At 43.9% G+C, this 25,650-nt stretch overlaps 1 protein-coding gene across 26 annotated transcripts in view; it reads right to left on the reverse strand.

Moving 5' to 3' along the window:
* The window catches only part of LOC123745663 (nuclease EXOG, mitochondrial), a 33,332-nt gene extending 9,071 nt beyond the window's left edge, over positions 1 to 24,261 (reverse strand). The window contains exons 1-6 of one of the 26 annotated variants that reach the window (XM_045726508.2): positions 24,032 to 24,261; positions 17,089 to 17,176; positions 16,673 to 16,856; positions 10,941 to 11,092; positions 7,391 to 7,531; positions 5,915 to 6,106 (exon numbers count right to left, since the gene is read on the reverse strand). In XM_045726508.2, coding sequence (XP_045582464.1) covers positions 5,915 to 6,106; positions 7,391 to 7,531; positions 10,941 to 11,092; positions 16,673 to 16,856; positions 17,089 to 17,091 — 672 coding nt within the window. In that variant the 5' untranslated portion in view covers positions 17,092 to 17,176; positions 24,032 to 24,261. The other 25 variants (XM_045726492.2, XM_045726482.2, XM_045726562.2 and 22 more) reach the window with 25 other exon arrangements.
* Positions 24,262 to 25,650: the final 1,389 nt, after the last annotated feature.

The following is a 25,650-nucleotide window of genomic DNA, read 5'->3' on the forward strand; positions in this document are numbered from 1 at the left end:
CTACCCAAAGACAAGAAAAACACAGCTGGGGACTTACCCGGGAGGCGGTCAGTCCTCACTCCTCAATGTGAAATCGAGACAACTGACTGCAACCGCCGACACAATGCAAAGCAGGCCCTACCAGGTCCCCACCTCACCTTGCTCCAAGGTAGCGAGCGGCCAGGACCTTGTTCGACCTCCAACAACCCTGTGCCTGAATGTCAACCCAAGACATGTTGCCAAAGACAGCAGCCAAAGCAGCAAACTTATGAACGTCGTGTGCACAGGCATAGACAGCACGTTGGCTACTTAATAACCCTGCGAACGACCTGGAAGACCCAAGCCCGGGAACAGGAAGGAGGGAAACCGGGTCAACCCATAGTGCATCCCCAGCCACTGAAGTGGTAGCATGCAAATAATGGCGGAGAGTCTCAACTGGACAACACATGATGCACCCCCGGCCTGACAAACCAAGCATCAACAACCCAAGCACCCCTCTGGAAAGCAGCAGTCTCATTCTTTGCCAGAAAAGGAGACGGCTGCAACCGAACAAACCTATCACCAGGACCGAAGGAGCAAAAACCCTTGCACCAGAGAGCATGAAGCTTCCTGACCTGACCTCCAGAGGCCAAAGCTAACAGCCTTAGAAAAACAATCCTGATCCAAAGGGGCTACTACACACCGAGGAGAAGAAAGAAGAGAGCACCCACTCCAAAGACCAGGACAGCTCAGGAGCCGCATGAGCTGGCCGGAGGTGAAACAACGCATGAGACAGCTTGTGGAATGGGGCTGAATTAACATCAATATTAAACGCAAACTGGAGTGGCTCTGCCAGCGCCGCATGATACCAGGCGACAGTATTCGGCATAAGATGACGGTCCTGGAACAACCATGAAAGGAAGGACAAGACAACCCTATCAGAGACCGAAGTACACCTACTCAGTGATAGTAAAAATCGAAAGGACTGCCAGGAAAATTCATATTACCACCGAGACAAAGCAAGCAGTTGGGAGACCAACAATGAAGCCACTTGCACCCCATACAAGTAATGATAGACTCGAGTCAGAAACTCCAGACACGAAGACTCGAGGAGAAGAACAAGCCAGCCTCGTACTGAGCTGGACTGATCTGCTGAAAGAGGCGGAGCCACGGGAAGACCTTCGGGTTTGGACATTGAGCAAGCAGCGCCTGAAACCAAGGCTGGGCCGGCCACCAAGGAGCCAGAAAAACAACTCTCCCCTAGTAAGTCTCCAAGCGAGCCAGGACCTGGAGCAAAGCTGAATCATGGAAAAAAGGTACAGGTAACCCCACCTCGCCCAGTCCTGCCTGAAGGCATCAACCCCGATGGCCTCACAGTAGGGAAGGACGCCACGTATACCGGGAGACACCTCGACCACACCGACGCGAAGAGATTCACTTCCCGAGGCCCGAAATGTATGGCAGAGGCAACTGAATGAGGTGGCATCGACCGTCCATTCCATGGACAGGGGAATGAACCAGGACAGGCCGTCTGCCAGGACATTGGACACCCCTGAACGTGAACCGCCAGGAGAGCCAGACCCCAAGAACTCACCAGACGAGTCACCCAAAGCGACCAGTTCCAAAGAGCCAAGGACCGCATGGAACCCCCCTCGGTTCAGGCAACAAACCAATAGGGAACAGTCCGAATGGAGCCGGATCGTCAAATCCGCGAGCGACCTGAATCCTCTTGAGCGACATCCACACAGCTGCGAACTCCCGCACCGTGCTGTGAGCCTGACGGAAGGACGGACCCAACCATCCCTAGCCGGCCTGGTGAGCACTAGTCACAAAGCCCCAGCCAAGAGACAAAGCATCCATGAACACATCGAGTGAGGGCTCGGGTAGACGCCAATTCATTGAACCCTGAAAAACCTGAAGAGGAAGCCGGAAATGCAGCAACCGACGCAAAGCACCCTGAAGGTCGAACCCCGCAGTCGCTACAGAGGTGGAAGGGACGTCCATGAAGGGATCAAAACAGCCGACGAAGCCAAACCCAACCCGGTGGGGGAGACCATCATGGCAAAGTTCAGGCTCCCGCACACACCCTCGAGCAACCGTCTCGTGACCCAGGAGCCCCGCAGGAACAGACAAAGGCAGGAATGCAGACGAAGCAGAGCCGCCGGAGGAAGAGACAAGGAAGCTGTCCGAACATCCCATACAAGACCCAGCCAAGACTGAACCTGAAAGGGAACCAGATGGGACTTCCGCCAGTTCACCAGGAACCCGAACTCAGCGAGCTGGGAAAGAACCAAATCCCAGGCGAGCAGACACGCTGACTGGCTGGGAGCCCATACCAGCCAATCGTCGAGGTAGGCCTGAGCCCAAACACCTAACAGATGCAGGCAGGCCACCATGACCCGAGTAAGGCGTGTGAAAACGCGAGGGGCCAGATTCAAGCCGTATGTAAGGCAATGAAAGTGGTAACCTTGATGCCCCACAACAAAACCGAGCCAAACCCTGAACCTTGGATGAATCGGGATGTACCAATACACATCCTTGAGGTCCAGGGACACCATCCAAGCGCTTGGCTCCAACAGAAGACGAACCCGACACAGATTAGTCATCCGATAGGAGGGGCAATAAACCCACGGGTTCAGACGGGACAAGTCCAGAATGAACCGGAGGTTCACACCGTCCCATTTTGTGACTGGAAACAGAAGGGAAATCCACTGGAGAGATGAGGTCGTTTCGACCACGCCCAAGCAAACCCACTCCGAGACGACTCGACAGAGCACAGGTGAAGAGGCCTGCCCGGCCAGCTACAAACCCCCCCGAAGGAGGAGCAGCCACCCATTGTCACCGCAGACCGCACGAAACGACCCGAAAACCCACAAATCGTGGGACCAGGCATAAGTAAACAGAGCGAGCCTCCCCCCCTCCCCCACTGCCCCGTTAATGGGACGAACCACAAAAAGGCTGACACACCTTACGGGAACCTAAACGTCGCACAGGGTGAATCCCCCGTCGACCAGAAACAGACGGTACCAAAGGCTGCACCTCCCCCGAATCTGGCACCACAGGCCTACCACGACGGGAAGATCCCAGAGCCCTGGCATGACTCTTCCGGGAAGGTGTCCCCCCTTCCCCCACAAGCCCCCCGGAGGATTAACAAGTCCGACATAGGACAGCAACTAGCTGAAGCTGCCTGCAGATACTGCACAACTGCAGACTCTGCAAACAGCAATGAACAAAAAGGCGTAGACAACCTAAGAGCCAGGGCCCAAGCGGATTCCAAAGAAGGGCCTTTACCAGTCTTCGTGGTGTAGTGGTAAGACACTCGCCTGGCGTTCCGCGAGCGCTTTGTCCTGGGTTCATATCCTGGCTGAGGAGGATTTACTGGGCACAAATCCTTAACTGTAGCCTCTATTTAACTCAACAGTAAAATGGGTACTTGGTTGTAAAAACGATTCTTCGTAGGGGTCGTATTCCAGGGACCATAGGATTAAGAACTTGCCCGAAATGCTATGCGTATATATATCTCAAAAAAGGATCTTGTATATATCGTATATATCTTGTATATATCTCAAAAAAAAAAAAAAGCGAGCACCGCCTGCCGACAAGTGAGCCGAGAAGTAAAAATGCCAAACCGCATCCCGCAGGAGGGGCACGAACAGCTTCAACAAAGCAGATGACGCACGCATTGCCAAGGGCAACGCACCATGCCCAGAGGCAACCCCAAGCTCCTCCATGTCCAACTCAAGCCAATCCGAGGACAGCTCGAGGAGGAAGAAAGAGGAGGGAAGTCCCCAAATGTAGAAAGGAGTCAACCAACCAAAGGTAGACCCCCACCAGGCAGGGAAAACAAAAATAAAAGAAAAAACCCCACAAGAGGACAACGTACCCAGGGGAAACAGAGCCAGCTTCTACAATAGGTGATAACTAGCTGTGCAGTACCCCGCGCCTCTACCAGTGACGAAAACTACCTCCTGCCCAGAGCCAAATAAGGGCAACAAAAAACCCAGCCGACTCCAAGGGCAGCTATGTACCGAGCATTAAAAGACACGGTGGAGGTAGGCCCCAAGGTGACTTGTGAAAAGTGGCCCCAAGCCCCAAGGGCAGTACTTCCCTTCCTAGGGAAGAAAACCCTAGGCGCATGCAGCCCGAGTACCATAGATATATTTATTACTCTTGGCTCACACACCACTTGTTGTTGGGCGCCTATCTTTCTGGGTGTCAGACCCAGTCAGTGGCCCTGTCATAGCATACTCCCAACCACACGGGGGTTCTTATAGGCCATTGCTCCTCATGCCTCTCTGAGGGGACCAGGTTCTGGCTCGTGGTCCCCGGTAGGCAAAAACTTCCTGCACTTTGACTGATGCTAGAAAGCTAAGATATACATATCAGCCTAGATAGCTCCGGGAAGCTGACAGGGCTCCCCTCAGAAATGGTTTGCAATGGCCAAATTATTTTGTTTAGATAATGTTATGTGATGCAGCAAATATCAATCCGAATGTACATACAGTACTGTATAAGCTCACTTATCCAAACTATGTGGGAAGGACCCCCCCCCCCCCCTCACTGGATAAGCCAAACATTCGGAAAAGCAGAACCCTTACCGGGGAAGCTACAAAGTGAACATATTCGCAATTTAGTTTTGTACCACAACCAACGTAATTTGAATCTATAGAACTACTATTATGAAAAAATATACCAGTACTGTAATTTAAAGCAGACACTTCAGCTTACCTTGTTGCAGTTAGGCTTCTTGATTGATGCTGCATATAGTGTTAAACCTTCAAATCAATAATTCTTGAAAATTTATGTAATCTAACTTAACACACTAAAATTACAGTACAGTACATGAGCTTGGCAAGGTCAGTTTTGACTGCCAGCTGCTGAAGATTTACTGATCTAAGAGCCTTGGCTTGCTATTTTTGCCAAATAACTATCGAGGTTTGTTTCCCTACTGTGTTCATTGGCCCCTCTTATGATAGAATCTTTGGTTCACCTCAAGTACTGATACAAGTTTCCAACTTCTGGATTTGCACAGTTGAATGAAAAATTAATTAACATGTCAACAGTAGACACGAGTAACCTGTATTTGGTTATCTGTGGTGTGCTAGCACAACCTTCATCATAACACCTCCAGGAAGATTGCTGCTACTACCAGACATAGTCTCGGCAAAAAAATTATTAAAGTTACTATGATCACACAGGCTTGACTTGTACACATGGTTTAAGAAATGTGTATTTTTATTATATTAGATAATATTTATTTAGATTTTACTGTAATGAATTGTTTTAACATCATTTTTGGTTATTCTATATAATACAGATTATAGGCCCCTCCACTTCGTCTCTCATCCCCCAGACAGTCCTTCCCAACACCCCCTATTCTGAAGCCACCCACCCCAACACCTGCCATACTTCACGCCTCAAGCCATTGCTGTACGGAATTAATATGGTACCGCCTGATGTCTGTCTGCAGCATCCGGTAAAATCTCCGCTTTTCCTGATCTCTGTCAGGATATAGTGAAGTTTAGCAGAAAGTTATTCACACCTGATTTAAAACCTATAGCTGTCTGCACTATCTACCTCAACCTCCAGTTATTTCAGTTTCTATCTGGGTATGGAGAAGTTTTATCAGAAAAATATCAGGCCACAATTGTCGTTGGATAACCCAAATATTCGGATCATCAGCCTTCAGATAAGTGAGCTCATACAGCATTACAAGTTGTCTTTACACAAGGAGTGGAAGCATTCTGAATGTCATTATATATAGCATTTGTGGCTAAAATCTACCAACAGTGGATGCATAAGTTTTCAGTTTCAAGCTTTGATGGATAAATTTCAAAGACAAGTGCAATAAATGCACTCGGAGAGAAAGTCAACCTCACACTGCATACTTTTAGATAAACATTCAACTGAAAATTTTATTGATACATATGAAAAATGAACAGCTACCATATGTTACCTCGTATGTAACCATTTTCCTGCCATCCTCTTGTTGAGTCGGGAGGAAGAGAGGCCCGGATGTAACCCATACATCCTCGTACATCCCAGTCAAGTCACGACAAAAGATTTCAAATCTATTCCAAAATCCTCCATTATTTTGAATATCTTGTGGTACAATATTTGTGAGGTAGAATGTTTCATCCATAGATTCCTAAAAACAAGAAATTAAATCAGCATATTCCATAAAGACAATAATAATACTGTACAGTGTACACTAATTGTATTATGTTAAGGATTTTTTTTTATTTACTTATATTAACATGAAGGTACATTGGGTTTGTGAGAGTACATAACATTGATGTTTTAACATTCTTGCAAAGACACTTACATGCACAGCATTTTGGGTAAGCCCTTAATCTAACAGATAATTATAAGTAAATAATTTGTATGAAAATTTGAAGAATATTAATAGGTACATTGTAGTAAAATGCGAAGATTATTACTAGATACATTGTAGTATAATTTGAAGATTATTAATAGGTACATTGTAGCAAAATTTGCATTCAACATAACAACTATGACAGAAGTTGATTGCAGTGGTCACAATGGTGAAGTTGCATGTCTTGGGCACAAATATTGGGGGTGAGTGAGCAGCACAATACGCAGTGTGAGTTTGAAGCACTAGGTAGGAAACTATGAGGATGAAATTAGGTACTTTTTGATTTTACGTTTGAATAAGGCATAGGTTGGACAGCTCTTAAATTTGTTATAAAAAAGGGCCCTTTATTTGCATAATGTGTTTGCACAGATTTAGTTTGATGTTTATGTTGTATAGTTATGCACACAGGGATGAGGATACATGGAATTAAAGCATTAATATTGAACTATGTACAGTATACCGATAATATGCATAGAGGAAAAAAGGACAGTCAAACTCTATATAAACACTTACCATGAATATCTGCTTGATTTAATAAAACAATTACAAGTGTAACATCGTATACAATAAAAAGTATAATCTTATCATGGCATTTCTGTACAAGTACTACAAGGGGTTCCGGTAGTACAGTAGGGTTCGTTCTCCATGTACAATCGAAAAGAGTTAGTCAACCTGTTGTGGAGTTGCATCATGGGTGGGGTCAGTAATTCGGGAAGGGGGGACCTCAATAAAACCTAATGTGTATGAATACACTCTGGCTTCTTGTCCCCCCACACAATAAATTATTCTCAAATTATTATGTCTTTTAAAGTGCAAATAAGAGAACATGCTATGCAACATTTGATATCAAAATCACTGAAAAATCCAGGTTAAATGCAGTGAAATGCCTCTTTCTGGTGGATTCCTTGATGGCTTCCTGAAGTACCCAACTGGAACCTTTTTAAGCCTTGTGTACCACAACAAGTTCTAATACACTGTAAATCCCTAGCAACTACCAAAAACCAGGATCATAATCTGGCATCCTCACTAAGGGAACTTGGGAGGACATGTACATACCTGAGACATCTTTTGATTGCCTGCTGGAGACATATGCCCACGACTCCAGCCAGAGCTTCGATAATCGCTGTTCTGAGCTGAAAATTCCTCTGGTATGGAAGGGTCCATCTTAAACCTGGCAGCTTGTCTGTTGGCTGAACCCTGGATAAGTTTAATATGCATTAATAAGTTCAACATCATAACTAAAATTTGAGCAATGTTCAAATGTAATTAACTTAATTTATTATTATTATTATTATTATTATTACCCAGTTTCCCTCTCCGATGGAGTGGAGAGGCATCCGCCAAGAGAAAATAGAGGAACAGAACAAGGAAATAAGCATAAAAATATTAATGTTTTACAAACATTCATTCACTATACTTCCATACTACACAGCACAGCATCAGATAATATCAACTACACCAGCCTCCTGAAAATAATCCATAGCAGCTGCTGACTACTTCATACAAGTAAGGGTACAGCTTAATATTCCTTGTGAGTTCTCAACATTTCCTCCTGCTTCACAAAATGATGCTATTTAGTCTCCTTTACCACCACCACTTCATTGAATTGACTCTTCTTCACATACTCACCATGCCTACCCCTTAATCCATGCTTACTTATTCACTTACAATATCTGTCCACCAATCCATACTTTCTCATACATTCGCCATGCTTGCCCATCAATCCATGTTTCTTCATATACTCACACCTTCAAATCCACTCTAAGTATGTGACTGTAAATTACAGTATATGTACCAGAATATTTATATTATATTTTGTAATTAGGCTAGAGGAAATATAGTGAGCAATCATCTAAATTTTTATCATAGGTGCCATTGAATGCATTCAATGGCATCTGGTAAACCAACAGCCTGGTTGACCAGACGACCAACCAGGAGGCCTGGTCGGAGATCGGGCCGCGGCTGTTAATCCCTAAAATCTCCACGAGCTAGGTAGGTAGGAAACAGGCAAATGTGATCATAAATAAGTTTTTTTGAACATCAAAAGAACCTTTCTGGGCCGCAGCATTTCACTGCTACCACTTCTTCACTTGCATGGCAGACTGGTTCTGTTGATTAGTGTAGATAGTCAGGCATTTCAACTGGTAGTTAGCAAAAGCCCTCCTTTGATGGTCACTTGTGAGGGCCAAGGAGGGTTCCCTAAGGGTTATCCAAATGTTATTCAGATGGATTAAATAATGTGTAAGGCTCCCTGTTATGGTCCAAAAGGGATCATGTGAAAAGTTCTCTCTGGTACAGGTGTCAGTGCTGACTAGCCTAACTGAATACATTCCTGTCCCATGATATTGCAGATTATAATTTTAGGGAGCATCCAAAGGATTCTGCTCAATAAGATGCATTGAAAAATTCAATTAAAGCTTTCTTTATCATAATCTCAACATTTCCACCTAGTAGAATATTTGTAGCATGAGCAAAGGAGACCAGTTCACAAGCACAGGTAGCTGAAGAAGCTAAGGAAGTTATGCATCAAGAATAGTCACAAATATTTTGTGAGAAGTGCCTCAATTTATTAAAAAGCTTTAAGAAGTGCCTTCATTATGTTATCAAAGCCAAAGAAGAAACAACAAAATATCAAGTGTTTGGGTGTGTATAAATTGTATTGAAAAAACATGCAATTATTTTAACCGATGTTGTACTGTAGTTTCACCCAATACTGTATTAATAATCAAACACTTATCCTGTTATAATATACTGTAATAATCTTACAACAAATATTAATGTACATCTTTCAGTTACATTATATTCACCCCATCATTCTGTTTGGACAGTACTTTTTGCACCTACAGTATGTGGACCATCATACATACATACATACACATACATACATACATACATACATACATACATACATACATACATACATACATACATACATACATGTAATGGACAATTAGATAATTAGATATTTTGAAACTACTTACTTTATAGAGTCTGAAAAATACCAGCGTTGAATGTAATGAAATGCCATTTTCTGGGTGAGTCCCGGAGGCTCCCCCGGAGCTTACTAGGCTGATATGCTAAAGTCGGACTTTGGCATCAGTCATGTGTATGGAGTTCTTATGGGCCTACCGGGGACCACGAGCCAGAACCTGCCCCTTCTAGAGAGGCAAGAGGAGCAATGGCCTATAGAAACCCCCGTGTGATTGGAAACATTCGATGTCTGACATCGACGGAGTTAGGCACCCAGAAAGGTAGGCGTCCCCAAATAAACCTCTATTCTGGTGAAAATTGCAACCAAAAGCTGAACGAGTGGATAGAACTCCCCCCCAAAAAACCGAGCAAACTTGTATGACGTCATCCGTCGTCGCTCCACTGTCTGCGCAGCTCCCCCTTCCCCCAGAAGGGGGAAGGGGGTAGTCCCAGACGCACTGCGCCGGCGATCCACACCCCAGTTCCGAGGCTGGATGTCAAAACACGCGAAAAAAACGCCAACCGGAGGGAGGGAGGGATGCTAGGGAGCCTCTGGGACTCACTCACAAAATGGCATTTCATTACATTCAATGCTGGTTTTCTGGGGAGAGCCTCTACGGCTCCCTGAAGCTAACTACCTACAGAGGAAAAGCATAGGGACTTACCCGGGAGGCGGTTGCTGCTCACTCCTCAACCCGAAGTCGAGACAACTGGCTGCATCCGCCACGGCAGCCACGGGGCATCCGGGTGAGCAACCAACCAAGCGTGTTGCAACAAATGAAACCTAGAATGCAACGCCTGCACAGCCTGTACCTGAAGACGATCATCCACAGATTGGGTAAATTGAGTCACCAGCAAGCAGCAATAATCACAGGACTCAGGGTCAAAAGTGTCACCGACCCAACAGTCTACCCCTTCCCCCTCCCGGGAAGGGGTGGAGCTGCGCAGACAGCAGCACAACGACGGGTGACATCATACTAGGGTGCTCATTTTTGTTTGGGGAGGTCTATCCACTCATTCGGCTTTTGGTTGCAATTTTCACCAGAACAGGTGGTTTGTTTTGGGACGCCTACCTTTCTGGGTGCCTAACCTGGTCGATTGCAGACATAGAATGCTTTCAATCACACAGGGGTTTCTATAGGCCATTGCTCCCCTTGCCTCTCTAGAGGGAACCAGGTTCTGGCTCGTGGTCCCCGGTTGGTCCATAAGAAGTCCATACACATGACTGATGCCAAAGTCTGACCTTAGCATATCAGCCTAGTAAGCTCCGGGGAGCCATAGGGGCTCCCCCCAGAAATAAAGCTAAAAACCAAACTTAAATATTTCTAGGCCTAGTATAGCACTTATGTACTGTACTATATTAGGGCCTCAGATTAGGCCTAGGAATGTTAGTTTAGGTAAGTTTTCTTTGCAACATCAGTACAAGAACATTTCCACTTTGTCCAAATTCAGACGTACCAATTTCTACTTTCTAATTGCCTTTTACATCAATATATGTACGATGGTCCTCATCATTACTATAAGCCCCAGTAATACCTAAACAGGAGGATGGGCTGTTATATCATAGGTGGGATAAACCTCGAGTCATGCTGAAAGAGAAGTCATCACACAAATTTACAGGCATAGCTAATCTTACCTTAAGAGATTCAACTGTCAGGTGTTCTGCCACCCAAACAGGTATTTTGCGAGCACAGTCGTATTCAAGGACATAATTTTTTAATTTTCTCTGAATGCGTCCACCACTGGGCCAACCAAATGATAAGACTTGATCAACTCTAGAATTTTCTTCTGAAAATTTTTTATAATTTCAGTATGACAGAAATTTATGATAAAATTACATGTTCCCATAAAGATGCAAAGTTTCATTTTTACAACCTAGATATTTATAAAAATAAATAAAACATATATAATTTAATTTGAGTACCTAATATATTACTACAATACATAATATTGAGAATGTAGTGTGAGGATGGTACCAAGAGAATGTGTTGAGAAGTTATGCTGTGACAAGGCAAATGCAAATGGAGTAGGCCATGAAATTCCATTAGAGAATACACATTACACATACTATGCAAGAGAATGATCTCTCAGCACAAGCCATGCTTACTCATGTTATGAGATGTGCTTGCAAGGTGCTTGCATGATGCAACACCCATATGCTTGGACAGAGATGGGTCATGTCTGGTGTCTAAAGTTTATTCATGTTTTAAAAGAGTTTAATAATGCTGTCCATGTTGACCTATGTCAGTTCACTGAGCTGGAATTAAGCAAGTAGTTGGTTGCTACCTGCGGAATTGACCCGACGTGTTGCAGATTTCCAAGGATTAGTATCCCCGCAGCCCGGTCTCTGACCAGGCCTCCTGGTTACTGGTCTGATCAACCAGGCTGTTTGATGGGGCTGCTCACAGCCTGACACACGAGTCACAGCCTGGTTGATCAGTATTCTTTGAAGGTGCTTGTCATGTTTTCTTTTAAACAATGCGAAAGGTTGGCCAGTTATGCCCCAAATGTGTAGGGGAAGAGTGTTGAAAAGTTTTGGGCCTTTGATGTTGATAGATTTCCCTCTTAGCATGCCTATTGCTTCTTTGTTCTTCAGTGGGGCTATTTTGCACATCCTGCCATGCCTTATGGTCTCATGCGGTGTTATTTCTGTGTGCATATTTGGAACCAGTCAATTTAATATTTTCCAAGTGTAAATTAGTATATACCTTTCCCATCTGCACTCTAGAGAATACAGATTTTATATTTTTAGGCGGTTCCAGTAATTTAGATGTTTTATTGAGCGTAGTCCAACAGTAAAAGGATCTTTGCATGCTCTTCAGGTCAGCAATTTCTCCAGTTTTGAATGGGGCTGTTAGTGTGTAACAATATTCCACTATAGAGAGTAGAGTGACCGTCTTAAAAAGAATGTCTTGAAATGTTTTGTCTTAATGTCTTAAAAAGTATCATCATTGCCGTATCATTTCTTGTTTGAAAGGTTCTTGTTATCCAACCTGTAATTTTTCTTGCGGTTGTGACAGCAACTGTATTGTGTTCTTTAGAAGTAAGGTCTTCCAACATGATTACTCCTAAATCTTTTACATTGCTTTTTCTTTCAATAATGTGGTTTGACTGTTTTATATGTGGTTTCTGCTTTGATGTTTTTGTTTTTTCCAAAGTGGAGTAATTGGAACTTAGCATTATTAAACATCATGTTAATTTTCTGTGGCCCATTGAAAGACTTGATTAACACTGGATAGGAGGTTTGCTGTCCTCTATATTGTCTACTCTCATTAGAATTCTGGTGTCATCCACAAAGGATGATACAGTACTATAGTTGGTATCCCTGCCTACGTCTGATATGAGGATGAGGAAAAGTACAAGAGCAAGCACTGTACCTTCGGGAAGCGAGCTTTTCATGGCGAATGATTCAGATTTTACTTTGGTGAGTATTACACTCTGGGTTCTGTTTATAAGTTGAAGATCCATCACCCTACTTTGCCAGTAATTCCTTTTAGCAGTAAGTAACACCATGGTCACATTTGTCAAAGGCTTTTGCAAAATCTGTGTATTACATCAGCATTTCATTTGTCTTTTATGGCATCTAAGGCCATGTCATAGTTGACTAGCAATTGTGAGAGGCAAGAGCACCCTGTTTTGAACCCATGTTGTCCAGGGTAATGTAGACACTGATTCCATGTGTTTTGTGGAATCCCTAAGCTCAGGGGGAGAAGAGATTGTTAGATGGTATGGGGAAGTGGGGGTTGACACATTGTAAATCATTGGACTAGACCCCCTCCCCCCACAATACTCCAAAATTCCTTACCACACTCCACATACCACAGTGGAGCAGCAAGACATCAACCAGGACAAGAGTGAAAGCAGGTTGCATGCTGGATTGCAGGCTACCAATCAAAAGCGAGCAGTGTTTTGATTTGCTGACAAGCCCAGGGGGAAACAGAGGGACTCCAGCAAGCCAGCAGGTGCCTACAAGCTTCATTCGGGTTTGTGAACTCGGGACGGTAACGTGTCTGTGCTAACGAAGACAACCCCCTTTACCTATAGTTACATCATCACAAGGACACCTTTCAGTACCAGGAATAAATCATTGGTTACTGTAGGTGTGTCTGGATATTGAGTATTGGAACTCTGGATTTAGACTTTAAGGACATGAGCAGGAGAACACAACTCCACGAAAGTAGTACTAAAGGACTAAGTGGGGACAGTGGGGTGCCACAAGTTCAGTGTATACAGTGCATCCAAGTGAATCCTGTGTTTGAAGTGTAAGGACTGATCGAGCCCTACAGAGGATATTCACAACAGGACCTTCAAAACCAGTCCAGATTCCCGGTGGAGGAGATTTCAGCAAATTCAAATTCAATAATAAACAGATAAACTGGGAGCAAATAAACCAGGACTTCACAGAAATAAACTGGGAAGAACAGCTAGAAAATGCAAACCTGAACCAGTGCCTGGAAAAAATAAGCTCAGTAGCACTAGAAATATGTTCAAACCGCATACCTCTAAGAAAAAAGAGGAAGAGATGCAGATTGGAACGGGAACGTCGTTCCCTATATAGGCGAAGAAAACGAATCGCGGAACAACTTTAGAGTCGCACCCTATCTCAAGAACGGCGAAGAAGGTTAGGTAGAGAAATAGAAACAATTGAACGGAAGCTACAAGAATCATACAAAACCCAGGAGAGGCAAAGAGAGCAAAAGGCCATCAGTGAAATAGAAAGAAATCCACCACACTAGTATCAGGCCCCTGCAAAAGGGAGATGGAACTTTCACCGATGACAACAAAGAAATGAGCGAGCTACTGAGGACGCAGTACGACTGTTTTCAGCGAGCCATTAAACACACTAAAGATTGATAACCCAAATGAATTTTTCATGGATACGATACCAACATCAAATCATATATCAGACGTCACCCTATCCCCACTGGATTTTGAAGAAGCCATAAACAGTATGCCTAGGCACTCTGCACCAGGCCCGGATTCTTGGAACTCCATATTCATAAAGAACTGTAAAAAACCTCTATCGCAGGCCCTCCACATTCTGTGGAGACAAAGCCTAGATACTGGCGTTATTCCTGATATACTAAAAACAGCAGAGATAGCACCACTTCATAAAGGAGGAAATAAGGCAGAGGCAAAAAATTACAGACCGATAGCACTAACATCGCACATAAAAATTTTTGAGAGAGTGCTAAGAAGTAAGATCACAAAATACATGGAATCACAGCAACTCCATAACCCCGGACAACATGGTTTCAGAACAGGGCGCTCTTGCCTGTCGCAGTTGCTGGACCACTATGATATGGCATTAGATGCTATGGAAGACAAACAAAACGCTGATGTAATTTACACAGATTTCGCAAAAGCTTTTGATAAATGTGACCATGGTGTTATTGCACATAAAATGTGTTCAAAAGGAATTACCAGAAAAATAGGCAGATGGATCTACAATTTCCTGACCAACAGAACCCAATGTGTAATAGTCAACAAAATAAAATCCAGCCCATCAACCGTGAAGAGCTCAGTCCCCCAGGGTACTGTGCTTGCTCCAGTACTTTTTCTCATCCTCATATCGGACATAGACAAGAACACAACCTATAGCACTGTATCATCCTTTGCAGATGACACTAGGATCTTCATGAGAGTAGGCAACATAGAGGACACGGCAAACCTCCAGTCAGATGTAGATCAGGTCTTTCTATGGGCTACAGAAAATAATATGGTGTTTAACGAAGATAAGTTCCAGCTCATGCGCTATGGAAAAAATGAAAATATAAAAACGGAAACCACGTACAAAACTCAGGCAAATCATAACATAGAACAAAAAGGCAATGTAAAGGATCTGGGTGTACTCATATCGGAAGACCTTACCTTTAAAGAACACAATAAAGTAGCCGTCACAACTGCAAGAAAAATGACAGGTTGGATAACAAGAACTTTTCACACTAGAGATGCTATACCGATGATGATACTTTTCAAAACGCTTGTGCTCTCTAGAGTGGAGTACTGCTGCACAATGACAGCACCTTTCAAAGCTGGAGAAATTGCTGACCTGGAGAGCGTGCAGAGATCCTTCACTGCTAGAATCCACTCAGTAAAACATCTAAACTATTGGGACCGACTAAAGAGCCTAAAACTGTACTCCCTTGAGCGCAGGTGGGAGAGGTACATAATAATTTACACGTGGAAAATATTAGAGGGGCTGGTCCCAAACCTGCACACAGAAATAACATCACATGAGACCAGAAGACATGGCAGGATGTGCAGAATACCCCCATTGAAAAACAGAGGTGCAACTGGTACTCTGAGAGAGAACTCTATCAACATCAGAGGTCCGAGACTGTTCAACACGCTTCCACTACACATAAGGGGCATAACTGGCCGACCCCTCACAGTGTTCAAGAGAGAACTGGATAAGCACCTCCAAAGGATACCTGATCAACCAGGCTGTGACTCATACGTCAGGCTGCGAGCAGCCACGTCCAACAGCCTGGTTGATCAGTCCGGCAACCAGGAGGCCTGGTCGACGACCGGGCCGCGGGGACGCTAAGCCCCGGAAGCACCTCAAGGTAACCTCAAGGTAAGGTAACAGTCTGCATCAGTGACAGAACTGGTGAATAGACCAGTGGACAGTGGGAGCTCCAGTCCCCCCCACCATCAGTTCCCCCAACTGATGGTAGAGGTAGTGCTAACGAGCTCTCACTTGTTACAAGGGATGCAGTCGTTTGTTTACATTGTTGGGGAAGTTTATACAGATAGATATACCTGTTTAACAAGTATACTTGTTTTATATCAGGCTTGTTCGCATTTGTGTTCCTCACGTGTGCCCCAAAGAATGAGGTGATTTGATAAAATGCTATGCCCAAGATTACCATCCGAGTGCTGGCGGGGAATTGGTTCAAATAGCTTCGGCTATCACTTCCTTTTGTCCGGTCGTGATGGTCAAGCGGATTAAGGCGTCCTGTACATACCAGTTGCATTGCTCCTGGCAGTATGGGTTCAAGTCACTTCCGGGGTGTGAGTTTTCAGTTATTATTGTATGTATGTATGTGTATATGTATATATATGTGTGTGTGTGTATGTATATATATATATATATTATTTCAATTCATCTCTTAGGTACCACAAGAGTGTTCAGCAAGAAACATTGTCTAGTAAGTAACACAGAACACAAAAGCTAACAGCAACAAAACATATTAGTATCATTAAACAAAGAACTCTGCTCTTTCCAGCTAGCCACACTTTTCTGGACAAGTTACCTAAAATTAAAGTCAAGGCAGGTTATATTACATTAGTTTAGGTTTGTAACAAGTTGGAAATGAGGAGGGACTCATGATGTAATCAAATATACAAATTAAAAACTTTTACCTCCTGATGATCGAGATACAATTGGGGCTTTTGGCGACTTCGTAAATTGCTGGTAGTCGTCAACAGGTGCCTCAGAATTTCTGAGCCCCAGTTTGGTAAAACTAATCAGTCCTACTGTCGACAGACACCCAGCAACCATACCACCAACAAACGGTAGTTTCATCTTCAATATTCTCAGTTCCCACTGAAAAAAAGTTCTTCTTGTGCTGCTGGATCAAATGAAATTGGTAAATTATTTATAGCAATGAAATATTGCTTAACTGTAAAGTTTTGTCACTTCCACCCTATTACATTAAACAGTGATGCAGTTTGTATTAACTAGTATGAGGCACAGTCTGCAGATAACATGTGGGTCACTGCCTGCAGGCAGGGTCAGTCTACCTACTGATAGGGTGACAAAGGGGTAAAAATCTTACCATCAATTGATCACTCGAGAGGTCAAATTGCCAGACATTCAAATTGACACACACCAACTCATCACTAAACGAACTAAACCTCACATCACTGGAAGAAAGGAAAACACTGGACATTATTACAACATATAAATTCACAGGAAAACTTACAGGATAGAAAAGAACACATTATTAAAATAGAGGAAACACAAAATGATACGTAGGTGAAAAAATCAGCGTTGAAGGTTATCTTGAGGTTATCTTGAGATGATTTCGGGGCTTTAGTGTCCCCGCGGCCCGGTCCTCGACCAGGCCTCCACCCCTAGGAAGCAGCCCGTGACAGCTGACTAACACCCAGGTACCTATTTTACTGCTAGGTAACAGGGGCATAGGGTGAAAGAAACTCTGCCCATTGTTTCTCGCCGGTGCCTGGGATCGAACCCAGGACCACAGGATCACAAGTCCAGCGTGCTGTCCGCTCGGCCGACCGGCTCCCCTTAATGGTAATGAAACTCCATTTTCTGGGAGAGACCCGGAGACTCCCCGGAGTTATCCAGGCTGATATGCTAATGTCAGACTTTGGCATCAGTCATGTGTATGGAGTTCTTAGAGCCTACCAGGGACCACGGCCAGAATCTGGCCCGCTCAGAGAGGCAAGAGGAGCAATTGCCTATAGAAGCCCCTGTGTGGTTGAAAGCATTCTATGTCTGCCATCGACGGGGTCAGGCACCTAGAGAGGTAAGCATCCCAAAACAAACCCCTGTTCTGGTGAAAATATTGCTACCAAAAGCTGAACAAGTACATAGAACTCCCAAACAAAAACGAGCAAACTAGTGTGACGTCACCCGTTGCTGCGCCGCCGTCTGCGCAGCTCCCCCCTCCATGTGAGGGGGGAAGGGGGAGGCCCAGATCTACCGTGCCAACGATCCACCCCAGTTCTGAGGCTGGATGTCAAAACACGCGAAACAAATGTCGACCGGACGGAGGGAGGGATGCCGGTGAGCCTCTGGGTCTCACCCAGAAAATGGCGTTTCATTACATTCAACGCTGGTTTTCTGGAGGGAGCCCCTACAGCTCCCCGGAGCTAACTACCCACAGAGGAAAAAAAGAGGGACTTAACCGGGAGGCAGTTGCTGCTCACTCCTCAACCCGAAGTCGAGACAACTGGCTGCATCTGCCAACCAAAAGCGACACAGGCCCCGACTCGACCCAGGGACGTTAACAAGGTAACGAGCAACCAGGACCCTGTTTGACCGCCAAAACCCCCGCGCCTGATTGTCAGCCCAAGACATATTGCCAAAGACGTCAGCAAGAGCCGCAAACTTGCGAAAGTCAAGTACACGGGGATAGACCACAGGCTGGCTAGCCTTTATTATCCTGTGGATGACCTGGGAGACCCGCACTCGCGAACAGGGAAGAAGGGAAATCGGATCAACCCAAAACGCGTCCATGGACACAGAAGCCGTGGCGCGCAAATAACGGTGGAGAGCTGCAACCGGACACAAAACATGATGCACCCCCGGCCTAACCAACCAAGCATCAACAACCCAGGGACCCCTCCAGAGAGCAGCAGTCTCATTCTTCACCAGAAAAGAAGGAGAAGGCTGCAGACGAACAAACCGATCGCCCCGACCAAAAGAACAGAAACCCCTGTGCCGGAGGAGAGCATGAAGCTCACCTCACTTCACCCAACAGGATCCCCAGGGGCTAAAGCCAACAGAAAAAAAGAGCCTTGGAGAAACAATCCTGAACCGAAGGGGCCACAACAAACCGAGGAGAAGAAAGATAAGAGAGCACTCTGTCCAATGACCAGGACGGCTCAAGCAGCACATGATCAGGCCGGAGGTGAAACAACACCCGAGGCAGTTTGCGAAACGGGGCAGACATAACATCGATACCAAAAGCAAGCTGAAGTGGCTCTGCCAGCGCCGCACGATACGAGGCAACCGTGTTAGGCATAAGTAGACAGTCCTGGAACAACCAAGAGAGAAAGGACAACACCCTAACAGAAGGCAAAGTACAACGACGAAGACGTAAGAAGAACCGGAAGGACAACCAGGAAACTTCATACTGCCGCCGAGGCAAATCCCGCAGGTGGGACACTAACAAGGAAGCCACCTTATCACCATAGAGATGATAAACTCGAGTCAAAAATACCATACGGGGAGCAGTCCAAATGGAGCCGGATCGTCAACCCGCGGGTGACCTGAAGCCCCCGAAGAGCAAACTAAACTGCAGCAAACTTCCGCACAGTGCTGCGGGCTTGAAGGAAAGACGGACCCCTCCGTCCCTGTCCGGCCTGGTGAGCACTGGTCACAAAGCTCCAGCCGAGAGATGACGCGTCCGTGAACACATCGAGCGAGGGCTTGGGTAGGCACCAAGGCACTGAACCCACAAAAAAACGAAGAGAAAGCCAACAGCGCAGCAACCGACGCAATGCCTCCGGGGTCCAAACCCAACGATCACGAGAGGGTGGAAGGGACGTCCCCGAAGGAACCAGAACAGCTGACGAAGCCAAACCCGACCAGGCAGGTAGACCAGCATCGCAAAGTTCAGGCTCCCGCACAGACCCTCGAGCAACCGCCTCGTGACCCGGGAGCCCCCCAGAAACAGGCGCATGCGGGACCTCAGCCGCAGGAGAGACTCCGGAGGAAGAGACAAGGAAGATGTCCGAGAGTCCCACACAAGGTCCAGCAATGTCCGAACCTGGGAGGGAACCAGATGGGACTTCCTCCAGTTCACCAAGAACCCGAACCCGGCAAGCTGAGAAAGAACTAAATCCCTGGCCAGCAGACAAGAGGACCAGCTGGGAGCCCAAACCAGCCAGTCGTCGAGGTAGGCCAACACCCGTACACCTAACAAACACAGATGGGCCACCACGACCCATGTAAGGCGTGTGAACACGCGAGGTGCCAGGTTCAACCCGAATGGGAGACAACGAAAGCTGTAACCTTGACGCTCCACAACAAAACCGAGCCAGTCCCTGAACCCCAGATGAATTAAAACATGGCAATAAGCATCCCGGAGGTCCAGGGATATCATCCAAGTGCCCGGCTCCAACAGGAGCTAAACCTGGGACAGCGTAGTCATCCGAATGGAGGGGCAATGAACCCAGGGGTTCAGACGGGACAAGTTCAGGATGAACCGCAGGTCCGCGCAGTCCCGTTTCGGGACCGGAAACAGACAGGAAACCCATCTGAGGGACGTCATCGTTTCGACCATGCCCAAGCAAACCCACTCCAAGATGACCTGACAGAGTGCAGGGGGAAGAGGCCTGCCCCGAACCCCCCGAAGGAGGGGGCTACCCAACGCCACCGGAGGCCACGCAAAACGACCCGAAACACCCATGAATCGCGGGACCAGGCATGAGCGAACAGCGCAAGCCTCCCCCCCCTCCATCGCCCCATCAACGGGGTGAACCGCGAAAGGGCCAGCGCCCTTTACGAGACCCAGAACCTCGCACAGAGCGAACACAGCCATATTATTATTATTAACATCTTTATTGACAAAATTAATTACAATTTTGCCTAATCTGAGCTCTCAACTGTCAATCAATAGGTGAACAGGTTCCTGGGCCAATTGGACTCCATCATATCTACATTTGAAACTATGTATGGAGTCTGGAGTCTACCTCCACCACATCAAGTCCTAATGCATTCTATTTGTTAAGTACTGTACTCTGAAACTGAGAATGTTCTTTTCTAATGTCTCTGTGGCTCATTTGGGTACTAAGCTTCAACCCGTGTCCCCTTGTTTGCGTACCACCTGTGCTAAAAAGTTTATCTTTATCTATGGTAAGCAACAGAGGTCCTACAATAGAGCCTTGAGGCCCCACTTACAACAGTTTCCCACATAAGCTTACTGGTAACTGACAAGGACCATGGACATGTACCAAATATCAGGCAGCCAGGATCCTTTTAGAACTCTAAAACTTTGGAGCCTGAATATCAGACCATGACATGAAGAAAATCGTAACCATAGCTGTGTTCTTATTTATTTATTTATTTATTTATTTATTTATTTATTTATTTATTTATTTATTTATTTATTTATTTATTTATTTATTTATTTATTTATTTATTTATTGAGATATATACAAGAGTTGTTACATTCTTGTACAGCCACTAGTACGCGTAGCGTTTCGGGCAAGTCCTTAATCCTATGGTCCCTGGAATACGATCCCCTGCCGCGAAGAATCGTTTTTTCATCCAAGTACACATTTTACTGTTGCGTTAAACAGAGGCTACAGTTAAGGAATTGCGCCCAGTAAATCCTCCCCGGCCAGGATACGAACCCATGACATAGCGCTCGCGGAACGCCAGGCAAGTGTCTTACCACTACACCACGGAGACTGTTAATTTATTTTAAATATATACAAGTATTTATATATATACATTTATATATATATATACATTTATATATATATATATATATATATATATATATATATATATATATATATATATATATATATATATATATATATATATATATATTTATATATATATATTATATATATGTATTTATGTCATACCTAGTAGCCAGAACGCACTTCTCAGCCTACTATGCAAGGCCCGATTTGCCTAATAAGCCAAGTTTTCATGAATTGTTTTTCGACTACCTAACCTACCTAACCTAACTTTTTCGGCTACCTAACCTAACCTATGAAGATAGGTTAGGTTAGGTAGGGTTGGTTAGGTTCGGTCATATATCTACGTTAATTTTAACTCCAATAAAAAAAAATTTGCCTCATACATAATTAAATGGGTAGCTTTATCATTTCATAAGAAAAAAATTAGAGAAAATATATTAATTCAGGAAAACTTGGCTTAATAGGCAAATCGGGACTTGCATAGTTGGCTGAGAAGTGCGTTCTGGCTACTAGGTACGACATTTATATATATATATATATATATATATATGTATTTATAAATATACAGTATTTATATATATACAAGAAGGTACATTGGGATTGTGAGGATACATAGTATAGTAATTACAATCTTGTAAAGCAACTAGTACGCGCAGCATTTTGGGCAGGTCCTTAATCTAAGAAAATTTTAAGTAGGTAAATACTTGCAACATTTATAAAAAATGGTAACAGTTACAAGGCAAGAAAAAAATAAAAGATGAGAGAAAATTGTAGGCATATTAAAGCACATAGGTAGCTCAGATTGATTGCAATGACAACTTGAATGGTAGTTGGCAAAAATTGGTAGGCACAATACAGCATATGGCTAGCACATAAAGAAGACAGCAATGAACACAATGATAAGGTTGTTTGGGTTAAGTACATAAAAATTGGGAGATTGGGTAACACTAGATACAGAGCAAATTTAAAGCTCAGTGTAGGAAACTACGAAGATGAAATTAGGTACTTTTTGGTTTTGCTTTTAAATGAGGCAAAAGTTTGACAGCTTTTTAATTCACTAGGGAGTGAGTTCCATAGACTAGGTCCCTTAATTTGCATAGAGTGTTTACACAGATTAAGTTTGACTCTGGGAATATCAAAGAGATATTTATTTCTGGTGTGGTGATGATGGGTCCTATTACATCTGTCCAGGGAGAGTTTCAGAGCATGGTTTGCATTTAAGAACAGGGTTTTGTAAATGTAGTTGACACAAGAGAATGTGAGGAAGGAGTTATTATTTAGCAAGTTTAGGGATTTAAACAAGGGAGCTGAGTGTTGTCTGAAAGCAGTTAGTTATTATTCTGATAGCAGATTTTTGCTGGGTGATGATGGGCTTAAGGTGGTTTGCAGTGGTAGATCCCCCATGCACAGATACCATAATTAAGATAGGGGTAGATTAGTGCATAATATAGTGAGAGGAAAGCAGAGTTAGGAACATAATATCTTATTTTAGAGAGTATACCAACTGTCTTAGAGACTTTCTTAGTTATGTGTTGAATGTGGGTGCTGAAGTTGAGTCTCTTGTCTAGGAATAGGCCAAGAAACTTGCCATCATTTTTATTAGTGATGTTAATGTTGTCTATCTGAAGCTGAATTGCATTTGATGATTTGCTTCCAAATAAGATGTAGTAAGTCTTTTCTATATTTAATGTTAGTTTGTTAGTTGACATCCATAAGTGGACTTTTTTAATTCATTAGTCACAACATTATTTAGTGTATGTGGGTTGGGGGTCTGAATAGATAAGGGTAGTATCGTCAGTAGCGTATCGTTTAGTAGTATCGTCAGTATCTTATCGTAGTATCGTCAGTATCGTATCGTCGGTATCGTATCGTTTATAATAAGATTCCTTAGGTTATCTGAGAAAAATGAATACCAACTTGCTTATGAATACCAAGGGTCCAAGGGTAGGCCACAGGTTGGCTACCTATAATGGTACTGCAGATAATCAGAGGAAAATGTGCCTTCGAACAGAGGACCAAAGAAAACAGGACCAATCAACAAGTTGTCCACCAAGGCACACAGGTAGGGGTGGAGGGAGGGAAGCACCATCAAAGGGCACAACAAATGATGCACCCTCAACTGGACCAACCAAGCATTAATGACCAAAGAACCCCCTCCACCCCAAAGCAAGTCAGCTCATTCTCCCAGTAGGTTTAGTGTGACGTGTGGATCTGGAACTCTGCTCCACAAGAGATGTCAGGGAACATCACCATTTACTTTACAGTGCGTACAGCCGCCGTATGGCACTTTTGTTGCCAGCAGGGGACGCGTAACCTCCAGGATTTTAGAGATGTTTACACCACACAGGACTGAGCGGGCACACACAGCCCCGTGCTGTAGTTGCCCCTAACCCAATAACAACAACAACAACAAACCTTGCAGAGACCTGTATGCATGATACCGATTTTCCCAATACGTAACGAAGAGTGCAGGAGCCAACTTTCTTCGAGAATGAACCAAGAGATCTTATACTGAACTAGTGTAGTGTATATAGATCCTGACGATATTTGGGATGGGCTGAGATAATATAGATTTATCCGGGAATAACGCCTCACGTTGTTACTTCTTCTTCTTGATAGCAGGTGCAGTTTGCAGGAAGGGTTTGTCCACCGATGACTGCACCAGTACAGATGTTGGCAGAGGCGTTTATGTTGAGGATGATAAGAGTTTCAAAAGTACTTGTTGCGTTGTACTGTAGATAGAGGAGCGGCGACTAAAACAGAGGTGTATGTTCATTTGTTTTCTGTGTTTAGCTGTTGGTGGCGCCTGGTATAAATGTGGCGCGGGTTAAATGTGAACCAATGTGTTGGTCGACTGGGGATATTTAGCCAGTGCTTTGACTATTTGGTATTTTTCCTGTAACGAGTGGTCACCGCTTCCTAATATATGCTCGATGGTAAAGGGTATTTTAAGTGAGATAAGTACTTGTTTGAAGTTTACCCTGGCACTATAATGTCGGAAGCAGTTTGTTTTATTATTATTATTTTCTACCACAGACGTGGCCACACATTAACAATGCTAACCATAATATTTACATTTTCTTCTGTCCTCCATGGACAGGGTTAGAGATTTGTCAAACATACAGCAGGGATTTATTGAACAATCAACCACAGAAGGTGCTTGTAGTGCTTTTAAAATACTAGGCTAAGCTACATACGTAAATACATAAATACACAGATTTATGTATGCCCTACATAAAGTGTTCGATGTGTCTTTTACATAGTGTCATTAATGTGCATTTACAATTTGATTTCTGCAAATGAAATTTATCTGAGGGGTCACTGACATATATTGGTCTCGACGAAAGAAAGGATTAGTAGAAATTCTAAGAGAGAATCAAATAGTTTCCGACTTTCATATTATTTCACCTGTCAGCTAATGATATTAGGTGAACATGCTTGTGCTTTAATTTTATTTAATAGCCCCTCATATATAATATGGTATTAGAAGTAGAAGTAGTACATTGTACTACCTAAGCTTTTAATCAAAACAAAATGCATAAATTCATTCAAAATGATCTGCTACCAGAAATTTTAGCCAAATATCCCCAGTTTGCTAACTGTAGGTAGTAACTAAGTGATTGTAACCTATCCACCGCTGCCCACTGGATGGGGGGCGGTGTGCAGGACAAACATATAACTTGTGACACTATCTCTCCACATATGTCAGTTGCTTAATTTAGAACCTGTACTTGAGGTCGATCTCGAATCCATTGTTGATGTGATGACTTATATTGAATTTTGTAACTAGCTCATCAAGATTGTAACTTGCTTAGTTAAATGAATTGTGGGGTTCAGTCCCTGAGCCCATTATGTGCCTCTGTAACCCTTTCCACTACCGCCCACAAGATGGGTATGGGGTGCATAATAAATGAACTAAACTAAAAATTCACTACACAATTGAGGTTCTTATTTGCGTCTTATTTCATTGTAAAAGGAGTTAATTTCCAAACAGGGTTGTATAAATAAATCTTATCTTTGCATTCAATTTTGTACGGTAATTTTTCAAACTTAAAATGTAAATAGCTATATATATATATACCCCCTCTAAATGAAAAATGGCCTAATTTAACATATGTGCTAAAAATATTAACATAAATAATTCGTTTGTTAGATAACAAGATATTCATAGCAATAAGGTTTCTTGGAATGGCCTATAATGCACGCAAATACTA

The sequence above is a fragment of the Procambarus clarkii genome, chromosome 10, assembly GCF_040958095.1.
Source record: "Procambarus clarkii isolate CNS0578487 chromosome 10, FALCON_Pclarkii_2.0, whole genome shotgun sequence".
Classification (NCBI taxonomy): Eukaryota; Metazoa; Arthropoda; class Malacostraca; order Decapoda; family Cambaridae; genus Procambarus; species Procambarus clarkii.